The sequence below is a fragment of the Musca autumnalis genome, unplaced genomic scaffold, assembly GCF_047663935.1.
Source record: "Musca autumnalis isolate F117 unplaced genomic scaffold, ASM4766393v1 scaffold_3, whole genome shotgun sequence".
Lineage (NCBI taxonomy): Eukaryota > Metazoa > Arthropoda > Insecta > Diptera > Muscidae > Musca > Musca autumnalis.
Window position 1 is genome coordinate 120658057 of NW_027411866.1, and position 19066 is coordinate 120677122.

At 32.6% G+C, this 19066-nt stretch overlaps 1 protein-coding gene across 4 annotated transcripts in view; it reads left to right on the top strand.

Moving 5' to 3' along the window:
- Positions 1-19066, top strand: part of Ten-a (Teneurin-a transmembrane protein) — a 1182291-nt gene that overhangs the window by 979007 nt on the left and 184218 nt on the right. For all 4 annotated transcript variants that reach the window (XM_073974235.1, XM_073974237.1, XM_073974238.1 and 1 more), the window contains one exon: positions 6999-7105. In XM_073974235.1, the coding sequence (XP_073830336.1) occupies positions 6999-7105 (107 nt within the window). The remainder of the gene's footprint in view (positions 1-6998; positions 7106-19066) is intronic.

Here is a 19066-nt window from a genome sequence, read left to right on the forward strand (position 1 = left end):
ACGGAGAAAGAAGAAACAAATTTTACTCCTTCTTCAAACTGAATATAAAGAGGACATTGTATGAGGTGATTGCAGGAAAAACAAAAATAATGAGGAAATTTGAATGCAGTGTAAATTTATGCAAAATTGATACAAAAAACTTCATAAAATACGCCTGGTTAACTAGCTTTTGTGCTCGGTTCAAGCTGAGTGATTCATGTGGTGGCGGCGGCTACAACCCCACCTTAACAGTGATAACTACATAAACCCCATACCTCTCTATTGTCAGCCACATTATATATTCACCTATAGAAAGTTTTTTGTGGCGCTTCCCTGTCACGATGAACGAACGAACGTTTCATTAAAATGGAGGACGAGCATAAAACGGATTTCATGAGCGCCAAACTTCCCCAAAAACCTTAGCTAAATGTTGTTGTTTATAGCCTCTTGTTTGTTTTTACTTAGCTGCCACCGCCATAACCCTATTTTATGTTGCGGTTATGTTTGGCTGTTGGCAGTTTATTGTTGTTGTTGCTTTTCGTGTTTTTGCATTGTCTGCCAGCAAAGGTTTGTTGTCACAGACACCCACACTTTAGGAGCTATTAAAAATATTATGGCCTGGGTTTGCGTTAACAAGAACAACAACAATTGATAGGCTATTATTAGATTTCATTCATCTGTGTCGTCTTCCTAAACATTTCCAAGTGTTATTTTGTGGGCCAGGAAAACCATAACTACTTCAGTAAAATATGTGTTAAAAATTATGACAATAAATTGTCGTAAAAACTGCCTATGACAGAAAGTTATGTCACTGCTGAGTTATTGAAATTTGTTGTTGGTGGATTTATGAGCCATGAAAAGGAATGAATGCCATTTTCGAATATGGAATGTTTGCACATTTTGTAAAAATAAATAGGTCAAAAGATGTATTAGTCCTTATGAAAATTCACCCCCAAGTCTTGAAAGGACTTTTTCTTAAAAGATCGTTGATTGTCCTTCAATGAATTAGGTACTTTAAAACTACAAACTCAAATCCTTTCATTCAAGAAATCCACTTTAAAAATCCAACATTAAATCCTTCACAGCTCTTGAAGAAATATACTTTAAAATTGAATCGTAATGTCTTGATAAACCTGAACGATTTATTTTTTTAAATCCAAGCTTAAACCTTTGCTAGCCTTTAAACAAATTTACTTTTGAAATAAACTTTCAATACTTTCCAATAAAAAAAATTAATTATCCTTTGAATTTTTTTTATTCTTTCAAATTTCTCTCCGTTTGGTTCACATTATTGGATTTAAAAGCCATGTAAAATGGCTTGGTTTGCATTCTCCTCGTAGATGATCACAATAGTCCTTGTAAAGCAGTGGTTTTTAAATTAAATTGTGACAATACACATGTAGCAGTGTGTTATATTTGTTAATAAATACAAAAACAACATTAAACATACACTTTTGATACAACAAATAAAATTCCATTTCTTTCTGAACATGAAAAAAGGGATTTAATTAATTTAATACACTCTCACACACACAGCAAGAACATTAAACATTGGTGCATAACAGACAAGCCTCAGCAGTAGCTAACAACAACAAATGGGTCACTCAAAGCAGCCCCGGGAATAGAGTATAGAATTAAAAAAATTAAAACAAATAAAAATGTAAAATAAACTTAATATGTCAACAGTACAACACAACAATTTCATCTACATGCTTATGATTAAAATATGTGCAATAAGGTGGGTCGATTTGGAAAAAATTATGAAAATTTTCCTTCACATGGAATTATACTATGAATAAAGTAGATTAGTGTGAAACAAATGGAACACATGAATGCCCAAAAATAAATTCCCAAAATTATACAATACATAACAAGCCTTTACTACTTATAGTAGTCGCCCTAAAGTATGCAACAGTTTACTTAACTTAAACATAACTCCAAAACTATAGAACATATTAATATTTAAATATGGAAGCTACAAAATCTTGGTAGATTTGCAATGTCATTATTCTGCTTGTTTTCATATATGAGTTTATTTTTCTTTATTTTATATGTTTAACCTTTAATCAATCTGGTTTCACAACACCTTAACATCATTAAAAAAATCCACTTTATCTTCCATTGCAAAATTATTTAGCTCTCCTTCTTTGCATATTTAAAAGCAAACATACACAAAAGACAAAAAAAAAACACAAACCAACCAAGTGGTACTATAACATGGAAAATTTTAACAGCATTTTATAAAACAAGTGCTACACTAACATAACATGTACCCATTTGACCAAAAACCAAGCAGTGATGGGGTAACACTGTTTACGACGACTATGTCATGTTAAATAAACAAAACAAACAAAAAACGTCAACAACATAAAAAAATAATAAAATTTTAAAACAAAAAAAGGAATACAACAAACATGCATACATGTAAACAACATTAAACTAAATTCATATATGGACACGCATACATACATATATAGCCTGGACTTTGCATATGGGATATGAATATTCATGTGACTAAAGGACACCAAATATGGGGTAGAGTATATGGCCTGGGATGCTGGTGTTTGAATATCGCAACACATCACATGTCTTTTTGCGCACATCCATAGCCGTAGAGGAACAAACAACAAAATGTTAATCAACACCCTGGTTTAACAACATCAACAACCCTGGACCCTACGAACTTCTTGTTAAATAGTATATTTTACATGGTGCTATTGCTTGTTGTAGTTCGTTTTGTCATGGGTACATGTATGGACCATGTTTAATTCATGTTGAATTTTTATTAAACATTTTAATCCTCGGAATAGAGTTTATATTATGGTGGATAAATAATGGTGTAACACTCTATTGTATTGCCTGGTCAGCTAGGTTTCTTAAAGAGGGTTTGGGTTTCTTAAAGGAGAGAGTTCTCTCATCTTGATGAGTGAGCCCATGAACATTTCCAAAGTGACAATGGAAGTCATCTCTGAGTGCAGCTTGATTCTATTAATAACACAATAATAATATTATATAATAAATAATAATATAATAAAATAAAATTTCCTGTAGGTCCTTAAAAATTCATGTTTTTTTTCGTCGATCCTAGAACAAAATATTCTTCAATAAAACATCAAAGATTTGAGTTTAGCTGGAAAATATTGTTAAAAAGTTCACGTTTTTGAAAAATCCAATTTATAAAAAATAATTTTTAAGGAAGTCTACGTTTTGAACAAATATTTTTTAAAAATTCGACGTTTTGAAAAGAAATTTTTATAAAGTCAAAGTTTTGACAAAATAAAATATATTCTATGAAAAATCTAAGTTTTGAAAAAAGATACTTTTTAATAAGACATTTTAAATGAGGATTTTTTAAATTTTTTTTTCAAAACGTTGATTTTTTGAAAGATATCTTTCCAAAGATGCATTTTTTAGATATTTCTTTAAAAAAGTTAATGTTTTTAAAAATATTTTTTAAACAATGCCCATTTGGAAAAAATATATTTTTTAAAAAGTCCAACATTGGGATTTTGTTTTGAAAAAGTATTTTTATTTGTCGAAATTTGGATGTTTTAAAAAAGTTCACGTTTTTAAAAAGATCCATGTTTTAAACATATTTTAAAAAGTTCACTGTTTTAAAAAATCCAAATTTTGACAAATATTTCGACTTTAAAATTAAATCGTTGAAAACTAATTTAAAAAAAAATAAATAATTTTTTAAAAAGTCCACCATTGGGAATTTTTTTTTAAAAATTCAAGTTTAAAAAAAAACATTTTTTAAAAAACCCACGTTTTGAAAAAAAAACATTTTTTTTTTAAACGCCCACGTTCTGAAAAAAAACATTTTTTAAAGAACACACGTTTTGAAAAAACAGTTTTTAAAAAATCCACATTTGCAAAATTTTTTTTCAAAAAAAACCCACGTTTTGAAAAAAATAGTTATTTTGAAAAGAAATTTATTTAAAAAGTCTAAGTGAAAAAAATAGTATTTAAAAAGTCCACATTTTAAAAGTATATTATTAAAAAAGTTCACGTTTTGAAACATATTATTTAAAAAGTCCACATTTTGAAAAAAAAAAATTATTTTTAAAAATCTATCTTTTACAAATCTATCTTTATACCCTACACCACTATGTGGTAAGGGGTATTATGTGTTAGTGCATTTGTATGTAACATACAAAAGGAAGCGAGATAGACCCATAGTTCCTTCTAGGGATATACATAGAATCACTTTCTGAGTCGATTTATGCATGTCCGTCCGTCCGTCCGTCCGTTCGCAACATACAGGTCGCATTTGTTGACCGATTTCGCTGAAAATTGGGGAATACCATTTTTTTAGCCGTCGGAAGATCAAGTTCGAAGATGGGATATATCGGTCCACGTTTTGGTATAGCCCCCATATAACGGTACCCCCCGATTTACGGTATTTTGACGTTTTCAGCTACATTTTCAGACCGATTTGGCTATAATTTGACATTTAAGGTTCTTAAGTGTCAATAAACATATATAACAAAACTTGTGGACATAGGTCCACGTTTTGGTATAGCCCCCATATAATGGTACCTCCCGATTTAAGGTATTTTAAGGATCTTAGCCGCATTTGTTGCCCAAACCAGCTGAAATTTTACATTTAAGGTTCCCAATGGCCGCGAAATTGCTCCACTAAAAATTGTCAAGATAGGTCCACGGTTCGGTATAGTCCCCATATAACGATACCTCCCGATTTAAGGTATTTTATGGATCTTAGCCACATTTTTTGCCCAAACTAGCTGAAATTTTACATTTGAGGTTCTCAATGGCCGCGAAATTGCTCCACTAAAAATTGTCAAGATAGGTCCACGGTTCGGTATAGTCCCCATATAACGATACCTCCCGATTTAAGGTATTTTAGGGATCTTAGCCACATTTTTTGCTTGAACTAGCTGAAATTTTATATATGTGGTTCCCAGTGGCCACGAAATTTCGCCACTTAAATTGAGCCAAATTATATCGAAATCGGTTCAGATTTGGATATAGCTCCCATATATATGTTCGCCCGATTTCACGTATTTTCTGTACCAAACACGATATATAAGTCCGATTTCAATGATATTTGGAATGTGCGACTGAATTCGGTCTGGAAATAAATGTGCCAATTTATATCAAAATCGGTTAAGATCTGGATATAGCTCCCATATATATTTTCGGCCGATTTCACGTATTTTCTGTACCAAACACGATATATAAGTCCGATTTCAATGATATTTGGAATGTGTGACTGAATTCGGTCTGGAAATAAATGTGCCAATTTATATCAAAATCGGTTAAGATCTGGATATAGCTCCGATTTATATTTTACATATTCACAGTGGTGTAGGGTATTATATAGTCGGCCCCGCCCGACTTTGATCCTTTCCTTACTGGTTTTTTAATAAATTTCTTTTAAAAATCCAAGTTTTAAAAAAATCTTAAAAATCCCCGTTTTGAAACAATATTTTCAAAATTCATGCTTTGAAATAATATTAAAAAGATCGGGTTTATAAAAAATATTTCTTGAATATTCCATGTTTTGAATAAATATTATTTAAAAAACTCACGTTTTGATTTTTTTAAATTCACCTTCTAAACAAATACTTTTTAAAAACTCAAAATATTTTTTGCTTAAATCGACCTACTAAAAATGTATATATTTTTTCTAAATCCACGGTTTAAAAAAAGTTTTGTTAAAAAATCCACGTTTTGAAAAAAAAATGTTTTATAAAAAATCCACGTTTTGAAAAAAAGTTGTATTAAAAAATCCCTGATTTGAAAAAAATGTTTTATTAAAAAAATTCGCTTTTTGAAAAAATGTTTTATTGAAAATCCACGTTTAGTAAAATTAATTATTAAAAAGTACGCGTTTTTATAAGACGTTATAGTAAAAGTCCACGTTTTGAACAAATGTTTTTTTTTTTAATTTTACGTTTTGAAAAAAATTTTCAATAAGAAATCTACGTTTTGAAAAAATGTTTCATTAAAAAATTCACGTTTTAAAATAATGTTCTATGTTTTGAAAAAAAAAAATGTTTTATTAAAAAATTCACGTTTTGAAAATATGTTTTATCGAAAAATTCAAGTTGTGAAAAAAATATTTCTTAAAAAATTTAAGTTTTGCAAAAAAATATTTCTTAAAAAATTTAAGTTTTGCAAAAACAAAAATCTAACTCAAAAAAACGTTAACGTTTTGAAAAAAAAAATAATAAATTCCATCTTCTAAAAAAATATTATCATATCTTTATTATTATATTTTTCAAAACATGGATTATCAAAAAAAAAATCAAAAAATACACGTTTTGAAATTAAAAATTCCATGCTCTTGAAAATATTAAAAAACCAATATTTGAAAATATTTTTTTTTAGAAAAAAATACACGTTTTGAAATTCACGTTTTGAAAAAATATTTTAAAATATTTCCTTACAAAATCCTTACAAGTTTAAAAATAAAGTCTTAAGAAATGTAATGTTTTGAAAAAACGGTTTTAAAAAAAATTAACGTTTTTTAAATTGAAGTTTTCAAGAAAAATTCTTTAAAATTTTAGTTTTAAAATTCACATCTTCAGAAATAAAACATATTTAAAAATCCACAATTTGAGGGAATATTCTTTAAAAAAATCACTAATAATTTTCTTGGAAAATTCACAAAAAATATTCTTTAAAAAAATCACGTTTTGAAATAGAATTTATTAAAAATTCCACATATTGAGAAAATATTAAATAAAAAACCCTGAATCGAAACCCAAATTTTTATAAAATATTCTTCAAAAAACTTAGACTTGCAGCATTTTCTTGCAAAGCTAAGCTTTCAATTGTCCTTGGAAAGTATTTCGTAAAACATCTACATAAGTAAGTTAACATTGCAGGGTATATAAAATTCGCATTTGATCTATCTTTCTTATCCATTGTTTTATTTTCCATATTTACTCACCATTATTTTCATTTCCTACTTTTTCCTTTGCATTTAACTACCATATATAGCATTAATACATATTGTTTATTTTTTCTTCTATTCATTTTCTTTACAGGTTTCACATAGATAAACGTTGTCAGCACCGTTGTTCCTGGAAATGTTTGAGTATCGCCTTAATTCTAATATCAGTCGTCCTAACAGCCATGTTGGCATATTTTGCAGGTATGTAAAGACCACCTTATATATATGTTTATTTAGTAATTTCATTATAAAGCTAAAGGTATCCTTGGATTTACTCTATGTCATTGTCTTATGTGATAGCGTTAAGCGTTTATGTGAATACGTATGTGTTTAAATAACTATTATGAATATGTAAACACACATTCAGGAAGCATCAAGATAAGTTTTTTTTGCTGTTTGTTATCCTTGTATGTCATGTTAAGAGGATGAAATGCTTTTGTCATCACATGGCTAGTCATCACTGAAGAACAATAACCAAGGTTTGTTATATTCAAATAGTTTTTAGATTAATTAAAACAGCTTAGTGATAAGCTGGAGAGGAAAAAGGAGGTGGGGGATATGAATGTGAACAATTATTTAGCTGTGGGTATTGTTTGCATTTGGTTGAGGTTATGTTAATAAGATTAGCAAAACACCACATTTTGTGTTAATGCCATGTTAATTAATAGTGAAGGTGAGAGTTGCTTATTCTAACGAGGATTAGTGGAGGGGTATTTTTTATGAGCAGTTTAATGTGCAAAAGTTGTGAAACCGGAAGGCTAGAACCATATCTCTCAAGTGAATTAATATTGAACTTCGAACAATTTAACTCACAAGACTAGTAGAACTCCTATTATTGTATTTCCTATTTAAATTAATTTTCAATCACTTATCATAATAGGGATATTTTAATATTGTGTTTCGGTAAGCCTCGAAGAACAAACTTTTAACTTTCTGAAGAAAATAGGCGTTCAATTTTCATTCAACAAATTTATTATAGAAGTGACCTCTAACGTTAACTTTGAACAATTTAAACACTCTTATCGGCTTACGATTGAATGATCTTGGCTAGAATATGATTAACACACATAATTGAGTCGTTCAGTGCACACATCGATTAACTCCACTTTTTGTAAAATCTTAAATTTTATATTAAAAATATCTTCCCTGAATAATAAAGATTAGCACCTTTAAATTACAAATAAACAATGACAAATATACAGAGATACAATGGCAAGCATACATTTCATCATCGTGTGCACTGGGCGGCTCAATTATGTTCAAACAATACATGGTTTTTGTCTAGGATATTATGAATGTCGATACATACTAAAGATAAGCATTCTCTGATAATATATAAAATTATTATAACTATTTTTAAATATATTGAAGGTTCTTGGCTAGAATATTATTAAGTGCCATCAAAGAAGGTCGGTTTTAATCTATGATATTTTGAATATTGAAGCGACCTCTAAAATAACCTCAAAAAATATTTTATTGTAATTTGTGCAATGGGTCGCCATGAACTATCTACCGTTTAGAAATAAACAAGTGAAATTAATGTTACATTACAAATGACAATTTGGAAGGAGATTTTCACATATTTCAAGATATTTCTATTTTGCATTGGTTTCACATCCGATGTACAATTTTTAGGATAGCATAAAAGCTTATATTCTAATTATTTTTGCCTGAAACAACAAACCTCCACCAAAGTCCTTTTATACCATACAAGTCTTTCACCTTTAAATGCTAATCTTATTAAAAATTCATATACATTCAAACATACATACAAATATATAATGCTATACATCCATATGTATATAGAGCTAAAAGCATGTAGGCGAAATGACGGACTTGTGTACATTTCTGCTATAAAACTGTGTTTATTTTGTTAATGAGAAGCTTTGTTATTAAAACAAGGATCTTTTCTACACTATATAACTGTCTGCACGTCTGTCTATTCATTTAGTTGAATGCTTTTTTGTTCTTGTCATAGGTATGTTTTTATGTTAAACAAACACTAATGCTTAATCACATAAACATATACGTATGTTTGTATTTGTGTATATGAATACAGATAGAGCACGTCCCATTTGATATTATAACAACACTAACGTCATCTAATTTGACTTTATTATAGCCGTGGAAATAGAGGAGGTGATAGTAGTGACTATGATGGCGAACGTTTTGTTTTTTTAGTTATAGTTGGGGAAAATGAGCAAGCTAAATATCCCTAGTAGCTGATTAACACCACCCTGGCAGAGCTCACAATAAATGCACGGAGGCTAAGGTTCATTGTAATTTACATAGAGGGGGCAATATTCATCTCATTATAATGGCAAGGATAAACATGTTAATAATGACATGTCATTCAAACTCTAGTAATCATACCAGAAAATAGTTCAGTTCTTTTGTCATATTTTCAAACTCCAAAAAAATTAAAAAAGGCTGTAACAATTTGAATCTCAATAATTCATACGGTTAGATGGCGGTCTAATAACGAGCAAATTATTGGAATTCCTTAGTAGTTCTTTGGGAGAAATGTTAAACTTATTGAATATTAAGTTTTTAGTTAAGTAAATATATTTCCCAGTTAATTAAACTGTTCTCTGGATAAAAATGATTTGTTTTGTTCATTTATTACTTTTTCATTTTGATTTTCACTTGATTTCTCTTTCATTTCCACTGTCACTTCCAGAAAATCTTTCTTATGGTCTCATAATCACAATTTTCATTGGTACTTTGCTTAAAGAGTTTGTGCTAACTTTTTGGTTATTGGTTTACTATTCTCTGTATAAAGTATTCACATTTTCTAAATGTTAAATTCCTTCCTTCTCCTCACGTTTTACTGTCTCTCACCTAGAAAAAATAAATTAGTTTACTTTTGGCATGATGATGCTGATGAACATTAATTAATTTAAGCACATAAATTATTTTAACACCATATAAATGTCATAGTCGTCGTACAAATCTCAAAAATATTGTACTTCTTACCACAAACTTTGCTGGTAACCAACACCAAATACACATCCACTCCTAACTCATCGCTTCAATCATTTTTCATCTTCGTAAACAAAAAACGTTGAGTGTCAAAAAAAAAAAACAAATTTAAAATAAACTCAATTAAACTTTTTTGAAAAGTGGTATTTTGGTATTGAATTCGTTTTATTGTTGGTTTTGGAATTTTGTAATCTATTAATGTCACCGACAGAAAGAGAGTTATGTATTTTCTTTTGTTTTGGGAAAATTGAAAATTACATTTTTCCCAATACACAAGTATTTTATTTGTAGAAAATTTGAAATACAATCACGACTTGAAAATATTTTGTAGCAAATTAAATGAATATTTATTGTTTATTTCCTCGCTCCCAATTTGGTTATTGCGGAATAAAATTGTGATTCACGTGTCTCATGGATGGTGGAATATGTACAACTTTACCAAAAGAAAATTTGTAATTTATTAACCTATGGTGTGGTTAAACACTGTCCAGAAAACTCAAATAAATTATATTATATTTTATATTAAATACTTCTTTATTGGTTTGACAATAAACCAAGTCGTAAAACGATTTAATTTCGTTTATTTAAAGACCAATAAGAAATTTAAGTCAAATTTATATTGATTTTATTTATAATGGGGTTTGTAGCAATTTAAGTTGTAATTAAATATTTTTGGGTTCTCTTCCACGACACGAAGCGACATCTAACACCATCTACGAACAATATTAAGATCCTTACCGACAGTTTAGAACATGGATAAGCCCAATATTTTTTCTATCATTATGAGAATGTAGCGGATTTGCTAATTTCTTTTATTTAAAGACCAATAAGAAATTTAAGTCTATTTATATTGATTTAATTTTGTTTGGGGTTGTAACATCTCAACTTAAATTTTAATTGTCAAAACAAAAAAATTTCAGAAGTCAATGAAGAAGCTTCTGCTGTCGCTTTTTTCAATGATTTTTATACCCTCCACCATATGGAGGGTATAATTAAATTTGTCATTCCGTTTGTAACACATCGAAATATTCGTCGGAGACCCTATAAAGTATATATATTATTGATCAGCATAAAATTCTATGTCGATTTGACCATGTCCGTCTGTCCGTCCGTCCGTCTGTCTGTCTGTTGAAATCAAGATACAGCTCGCAATTTTAAAGATAGAGATAGAGAATTTGGTACAGAAGTTTTTATTACTTGCAGGATGGTTGGTATTGAAAATGGGATATATCGGTCCACACCTTCATATAGCCCCCATAGAACGGTACCTCCCGATTTTCGGTATTTTTAAGGTTTTAGCTTCATTATCCTACCAAAATGGCTGAAATTTGGTACGAAGTCTTCTTTAGGGGTATAAAACTTTCCCCCAACATTTTGTCGGTATCGGTCCACACCTTCATATAGCCCCCATAGAACGGTACCTCCCGATTTTCGGTATTTTTAAGGTTTTAGCTTCATTATCCTACCAAAATGGCTGAATTTTGGTACGTAGTCTTCTTTAGGGGTATAAAACTTTCCCCCAGAATTTTGTCGGTATCGGTTCACACCTTCATATAGCCCCCATAGAACGGTACCTCCCGGTTTCCGGTATTTTGAAGGTTTTAGCTTCATTATCACACCGAAATAGCTGAAATTTGGTACTTAGTCTACGTTGGTGGTATAAAACTTTCCCCCAGAACTTTGTCGGTATCGGTCCATGCTTTTATATAGCCCCCATAGAACGGTACCTCCCGATTTTCGGTATTTTGAACGTTGTGGCCTCAATATTCCACCGAAATAGCTGAAATTTGGTATTTAGACTTAGTTGGGGGTACTCAAACTTCCCCTTGAAATTTGTCGGTATAGGTCCACGCCTTCATATAGCCCCCATGGAAAGGTACCTCCCGATTTTTCGTATTTTGAAGGTTGTGTCTTCAATATTCCACCAAAATGGCTGAAATTTGGTATTTAGTCTTCTATATATATAAAACTGTTCGCCAGAAATATGTCTGTACAGGTCCACCCTTTCATATTGGCCCATTTTTGACTAAAATTCGTCGGTGTAGGTCCACGTTTCGATATAGCCCCATAGAACGGTACGTCCGGATTTTCGTAATACTGAAGATTGTGACGTCAATATCCAACCGAAATGGCTGAAATTCGTTATTTCGTCTTCCAAGAGTTATAAAATATTCCAGAAGAGTACTATCAGTACTGGTACACGTCTTCCTATATCCCCATAGAAGCTTACTTCTTGATTTTCGGTATTTTTTAGTTTTAGCCACATTCTCTTACCGAAATATAGGAAATTTGGCATTTAGTCTTCTTTGAGCCTAAAAACTTTTCGTCAGAAATTTGTCGGTATAGATCGACATTTTGAAATAGCCCCCATAGAATGGTGCCTCACATTGTTTTACCGAATTTGCTGAAATTTAATATTAAGTCTTCTTCATACACGAAAGGAAACTAATTATTCCATTTTACTTCAATACAACTTGTGGTGGAGGGTATAACAAGTTCGGCCCAGCCGAACTTATCGCCGTTCTTACTTGTTTATTTTAGCAATGCATTAACGCACACGCTGTTTGTGGAGAGAGCGAGAGAGAGTCGTATGAGTGAAGCCACAAACACGCGAGCAAGCAAAGTGAGTTTCTCTCTCCACTCACACAATTCAACCCATTGTAAAACCATTCACACACACAAAGCCACACCCCAAATTATGCAATAGAAAAATATGATGTCGATGCCTACGGATCTGGTCTGCGATATTATGAAAATACTTTAATTCTTATATCAGATATAGAGGGAGCATGGGAATTTCAAGATTATTTTTAAGATATGTGTATTCACACAAATTACCTATTATTAATTGCAATTAAATGGAAATTGGTACCTACCTACTTCGAATTACAAGGGCTAAAAAATGCCCACCCCTATCTAAAAATCTATAAATAGTCTTATTTCTTTGCCTCTCTCAGGTCAGTCATAAAATTATAACGTTATGCTTGAAGCATAGAGGTCGATATAATATATAGAGAGAATTCTTCAACCGTTTGCAATAATTTCAAAGTCCCCTTGTTGTCTTACATTTTCTCTACAGTTGCCTACCCCAGACAAAATCTCTAAATCATATCGCTCAAAGAATGGCATAACTCAAAAAAATGTATTTTCTGTGTTAGCAATTTCTGATTTTTCTACGACTTTTATCATGTGTCAAATTTTCATGCTCATATCTCTAAAACTCAACGAGTTACAGCTCATTTACTAGTAGTTTGACATAATTCAACAAAAGAGTTTTTTAAGTTTATGGTCACTAAGCACTTTAAATCATGGTTGATCTTGCATGGAAATTTGGTACTGATATCTTTTGTGTAATAATATTATTAGGTTGGGGAATCAAATTTCAATCGCCAACTTAAAACGCCTTCTTTTCTCGAAACTGGATTTTTCGAGATGTGTCACTCTTTGAGTAAATGAGCGATACGTTCAGTCGTTTTACGAGTAAGTTCCTGATTAGCAAATCGTTGCCCGAAAATTAGACAAAGCGCATAATAATCATGAAACGAAGTATACATAGATGACGTTCATAAAACAATATAACGAATTTCAAATACAGACGGACAGGGCTAGATCGAAGGGGATATCATGGCACTCTGTACCCAGCAAAAAAATCCTTACTAAATAATGGGTTTCTATAGCACTTTTTGGTAGCCGTAACTACTTACAAAAACCCCTACTAACCCATTATTTTAACAAGAGCATGTCGTACTGAATTACTAGATATTCTATGACCACTAGAAAAATAACCAAAAATTACATTTTTAGAACAGTTGAGTTGGAATTTGTTTTCAATTTCAACACACTTCATATTTTTACTTTATTCGCTCTCTGCTGGATTTGATCAAGCTAATGTCTGATTTGTAGCTGAACACTCTTCACACTATGCCACGCGTACGAACATTGAGGGTCGTTTAAACGCATACATGTGCACCACCATTTGTTTTTTTTATTTTGTTAACAAAAAAACTCGCGTGCCGACGATGAGCGTTGAACACTAGGTTTCATAGTCAGAAACACTCGCTCTGTTCCACGGTACTCACAACTTAGTAAGGAGTAATATAAGTAGTTATTTTTGTTTACATTACTTTGTAATGGGTTACATAATGACTAACCGATCCGAATTTTTTCTGGGAAGAAGTGAGAGCAAATAAACTACCTGCCTTATCACTCATAGGTTTGGGTTGAGTTCGGTACTTCTTTGCCAGGTCTTCAGCTATAACTATGGCCTATTAATGGAAACGCAAATATTTACTTTTCACAAAGACTGAATACCATAATGAGACTTCTCACTTAGTGTTTCCTGGGCCACAAATATATATAGTAACACTCATAGTAGAACAGTTTTCAGGTATATATTTGAAAAAAAAAAAAATTGACAGTAGAGTGGATCTGATCTTCAAATCTGCTTTATTATATTTATAGACTACCCACTTAAATATCGACAAGAATAGGCTGGCTTTTGAATAATAATTTTGCTCACAAAAAAACTGAAAAAAATCTTCCTCCTTTCCCTTTCAAAGATAATGCAAAAACTTCTAATTGTTTTATTTATATGTTATGCTCTCGCAATCTGTCTGCTGAGAACTCCCACGTAATTTTCACGAGCACCGTAATTTGCGCATTAAACATACAATTTCAGCAGACCGGCAAAATTTTCCCAAACCCACAAAAAACAAAATACTAAAAGAACATTTTTAGGTTAAAAACAAAATACGTATCTTTAAAAGCAAAAATATACAACAAACAATTTCATTAACAATAAAGTGGTAGTGGATATATGAAAAAAAAACTAAGTGTTCCGTTTGGACACATATGGGTTTGAGTTGGAGACAAGTTTTAAATGTTGCCTTTTTGTCAAACAAGGCAAAATTTTGGGGCGTCATTTATTTATTGTCTTTGCTCATCTCTCGTATACTTTTTGTCTCTTTACTTTTCATGGAGGGTATCTTTTTTGTTCTTTGTTACTTGCTTTTGTTGTAATTGCTTTTACTTGGAAAGTTGTAAATCACAGCAACAGACTAAAATAAAAAAAACATATATATAACAACAAAGAAACCATACTACTCCAGTAAGGACTAACGCGCTTCCCCCCAAGCAGATAAAAACATAAATGACGGCGAATTTTTTTCTTCGTCCATTCTTGGCAGCTTTACTATGGTAACAAATATAGGGTTGATAATAAATTGCATAAATATTTTCCCCTACTCCTTGGCAAGAAAAAAACTTCGACGAAAATTTTTCCAAAGATTCACTTTATCGCACAGACTGCTTCCTAGGGTGCCTGAGACATACACACATTTTATTTTTGGGTGTTGCCTTCTTTACACTTTTCATTTCACTTTGCAAAAGCAAGAGCGCACAAGGACTCATCTCACTTGTTTCGCTTGTCTATTGATGGCTTTTAAACAAACCTTAAACATAAATTTTGGCTATCTGGTTTCAATGCAGACTTTTAACGTTTCCCATGGAACAAAATTCGCTTTAGATTGATGTTGTTCTACTGAGGGGGAATAAACTTTTTTTTGCTGTTGTTTGCACCAAAAAACGAAAAAAGTTGTTAGTTACTTAACAACGGTATTTTCCTTATGGATGATGAGCTCTTCTTCTGTACAAGCCTTTTTCCATAATTGTCTATTTTCGTTGTTGTTGTTTGTTAGAAAGTTTTGTGAAAATGTTTTTCCCACTTAGGTCCCCTTTCTCTCTCTAAACTACAAGGAATATTGCAGCAAAGTGGTTGTGGTGGTCCTGGTGCTGGCAACATAACACACATTAAATCAGTGCAGACATGCGGGAACACACAAAATACTCTTTTAGTCATTAATTTATTTATACGCTTTAGCAAGCATATACACACACACAGACACACAAAAACAAGGACAACAACCACAATATCTGAAAACAACAAAACCACCAGTTTAATGTAATGAAACGAAGTGTTGCATAGATAATTTTTGAATTTCGTGTGGTAATGATGCTTGCTGCTCCTTGTGCATACTTTTAGGGGTTAAATGAATGGCTTGTCTTTAATGCCAAAAAAAAACTTAAACCAGACACAACAAAACAATGGCGCGTGATTATAACAACTTTATGCTATTAGAAACTAATTTAATTAGAAATTTTTGTTCTTTGAATACATGCGTGATAATAATACTTGGCAATGGGAAAGTGGAAAAGGGGGTTTGGTGAAGTAGAGACAAATTTAAGCCGATTTAAAATGACAGTCACAGCGGTTTTTTGGTAGTGAAGAAAAAATGTATTACTTTTAGGAATGCGGAGATGGCTTGCCCGTAAAGAAATGTGTTTTCGCATGACATTCAAACTTTGTTTCCATTTGGTTTTCACAATAAATGCTACAAATCTGTTCTTCAAGTTTCAAAATCCAAACAGTTCATCAAATCTCTCGCTGATTAACGTGACTGAATTGCATTCCAAATGTCTGTGTTCCATCCGCAGGCTAGACAACATCAAACATTTTCGCAATAGCAAAACTTCACAGCGTAAAGTTGTTTTACATTTCGTCCCACGAAGGCCTCAAAGTTTCTTTGTGCGATATATTTAGCTAATATTAAAATCCGAGCCAATTTTCACCGGTTTTGTAGGATTCGTTTTTTTTAGCCACAACAATGAACTGCAACATTTTTTCTAGTAAATTGTTTGCATTAATTGATTCAAATGTCGACGTCTGAATTGTCTGACGCATTTAAGTTTAACGGAACTGTGATATTGATATTGTATCTATAGTAGGTAACATATAATTGTCAAGGAATCAACCAGAGACCGCTGTGTGATTGAACAGTGATGGTCGCGCTTGACTTATCAAAATCCTTTGATACAGTCAGGCACTCCGGCAAGCTTGAAACGTTGGATAGTCAATTATATGTGTGGACGCCAGGAATTCAGAAACACAAAGTCCAAACCCCGTATAATGAAACAGGGAGTTCCCCAAGGTGGGGTGATATCTCCGGAAATGTTTAACCTCTACCTCTCCTTTATTCTGTCCCCTTCAGACGGCATCGAGATCGTAACGTATGCGGAAGATTGCACGATCCTGGGGTCAGGTACCTTCCCTGATGACATCTGTGAGAGACTGAACTCCTATTTAGCCAGTTCACCACATGGGTAGCGCAGTTTGGAAGAGAGTTGAATGTCGTAGACGACGGTAACAGTATTCCGACCACAAACTGCCCCAAAATTTTACGGTCACATTCGACACTTTAAGAGGTGCGCGCATGCCACCAATGAACGGAAACAAACAAAACGATTCCCGTACCAATCACATAAAGCCACAAACTTTTCAGCTTCTCTGAATCGTTTCATTCTCACAACCAAAACAAAAACACAAACTTTTCAATGTAAAAAGATGGAAACCGTACGATTGCGGAAATGTAACTTCGGTTATGCTTTGCCGAGTTGTTTCATTCACCACCGAAACAAGAAGTATTTTTGGGAAACGTTTGCCGTGCGTATTGTCAATGACACACTCAGACACACACACATGCGATTGCTTAACAACCCTATAAGAGAGCATCAGCATACCACACTGAATTTTGTCAACCACCAATCAGCATACCACAGTGAATTTTATCAACCACCAAACGTTTTTGATTTATTCACATGCGTTTAGTACTATTCCGTTTTCTATCTGCTATTGTGGAGTTGAGTACTTTTCGCTTTTCGTTTTGTTCGCACTCACGAATATAAACAAAACAAAACTAAACAGCGAGCTCGGCCAACGAGGGTTATGTTTCGTTTTGTATTGTTCCTATGGAAAATATTTTTACGTACTCTGCATGCCACAGCTATCTGCGACAAACCGAAAAGTAGGAACAAGTCACTAGGGGGCAGCACTTGGGGTGCATATAAAGAAACCTTGTTGACCACATGCAACGCGATAGGTCGATCTGTGGTAAGCTATGCGGCTACAGTTTGGTGCCCGGGATTATGTGATACGAATTGGAAAAAGATTCAAGCCTGTCAGAATGCCGCCCTGAGAACAGAAACAGGTCATGCCTCGTCATGGCTTCAGTGGACCATCTACATGAGGAGGCAAAGATTCCTCCCGTAAAGCAACACATTGAGATTCTTTCGTTGCAGTACTTGCTTGGGCGTTACTGTGCGAGCCATCCCAATCACCATCTGCTGGCTAGGCCTGAAACATTCAGGCATATCAGGAAGGTTATTCAAGCTCTAGAGTGGGAGTTCAACGATACAGGAGAGAACACATAGATCAACTGGCATATCAAGCAGGTTTAAATAGCATTCACACAGATACAGTTGCTAAGGCCTTAAGCAAATATAGTGTGAATAAAGTCCTCGGAATACACCCCCCATCTATCGCAGCTGAGGAGCGTCAGCTGCCCAGACAAACCAGAGTCGTTTTGACTCAACTACGCTCGGGATATTGCAGTCGCCTAAATTCTTATTGGGCGGAAATCGACCGCGCCGAGGAAGACATCAGATGCAAAGACACAAAATACCGTTTTAACTACCCCGCCAAACCTACTCATTTCCTTGATCTGGAGATAGACCAGAGCAATATTGAACAGAAGAACGAACATACAAACATAATAATATACACTGTTACAACAATAACAACATTAAGCTGTTTGGATATGGACAACTTATATTGAAAATTATAACTCGTTAGGTCATCATAAATTAAAGCTTTCACAAAAATGACCTTCACACCTTCAATGTTCTGCGAACGCCATCTATACTTCGTTTCGTACAATGTTCTCACATTTTTCATGCATGTACTGTCAAATTTTTTATCGACTTAATGATTGACTGATTATAAACTAGCTTTAATTTGACATTTGAAATTCTTAATGATCGCAACACTTCTTCTCCAAAAATTGTCGATATATACCCCATATAATTATACCTCTTTATTTTCCGAATTTTTATGATTTTAGCTACAATTTTTAACCAAACTACGTATTATTTTGCTTTAAAAATTCCCAGTGGTAATAAAACTTTTCCATAAAAAATGCCAACATAGGTCAATATTTTAGTATAGCTCCCATATAAGGCTACCTCCCGATTTTCGGTATTTTGAGGATTTTAGCTGCATTCTTTTGGCCGAACTACTTGTTATTTGGCATTGGTTCCATATTTTGGTATAGCCCCCATATAAAGATG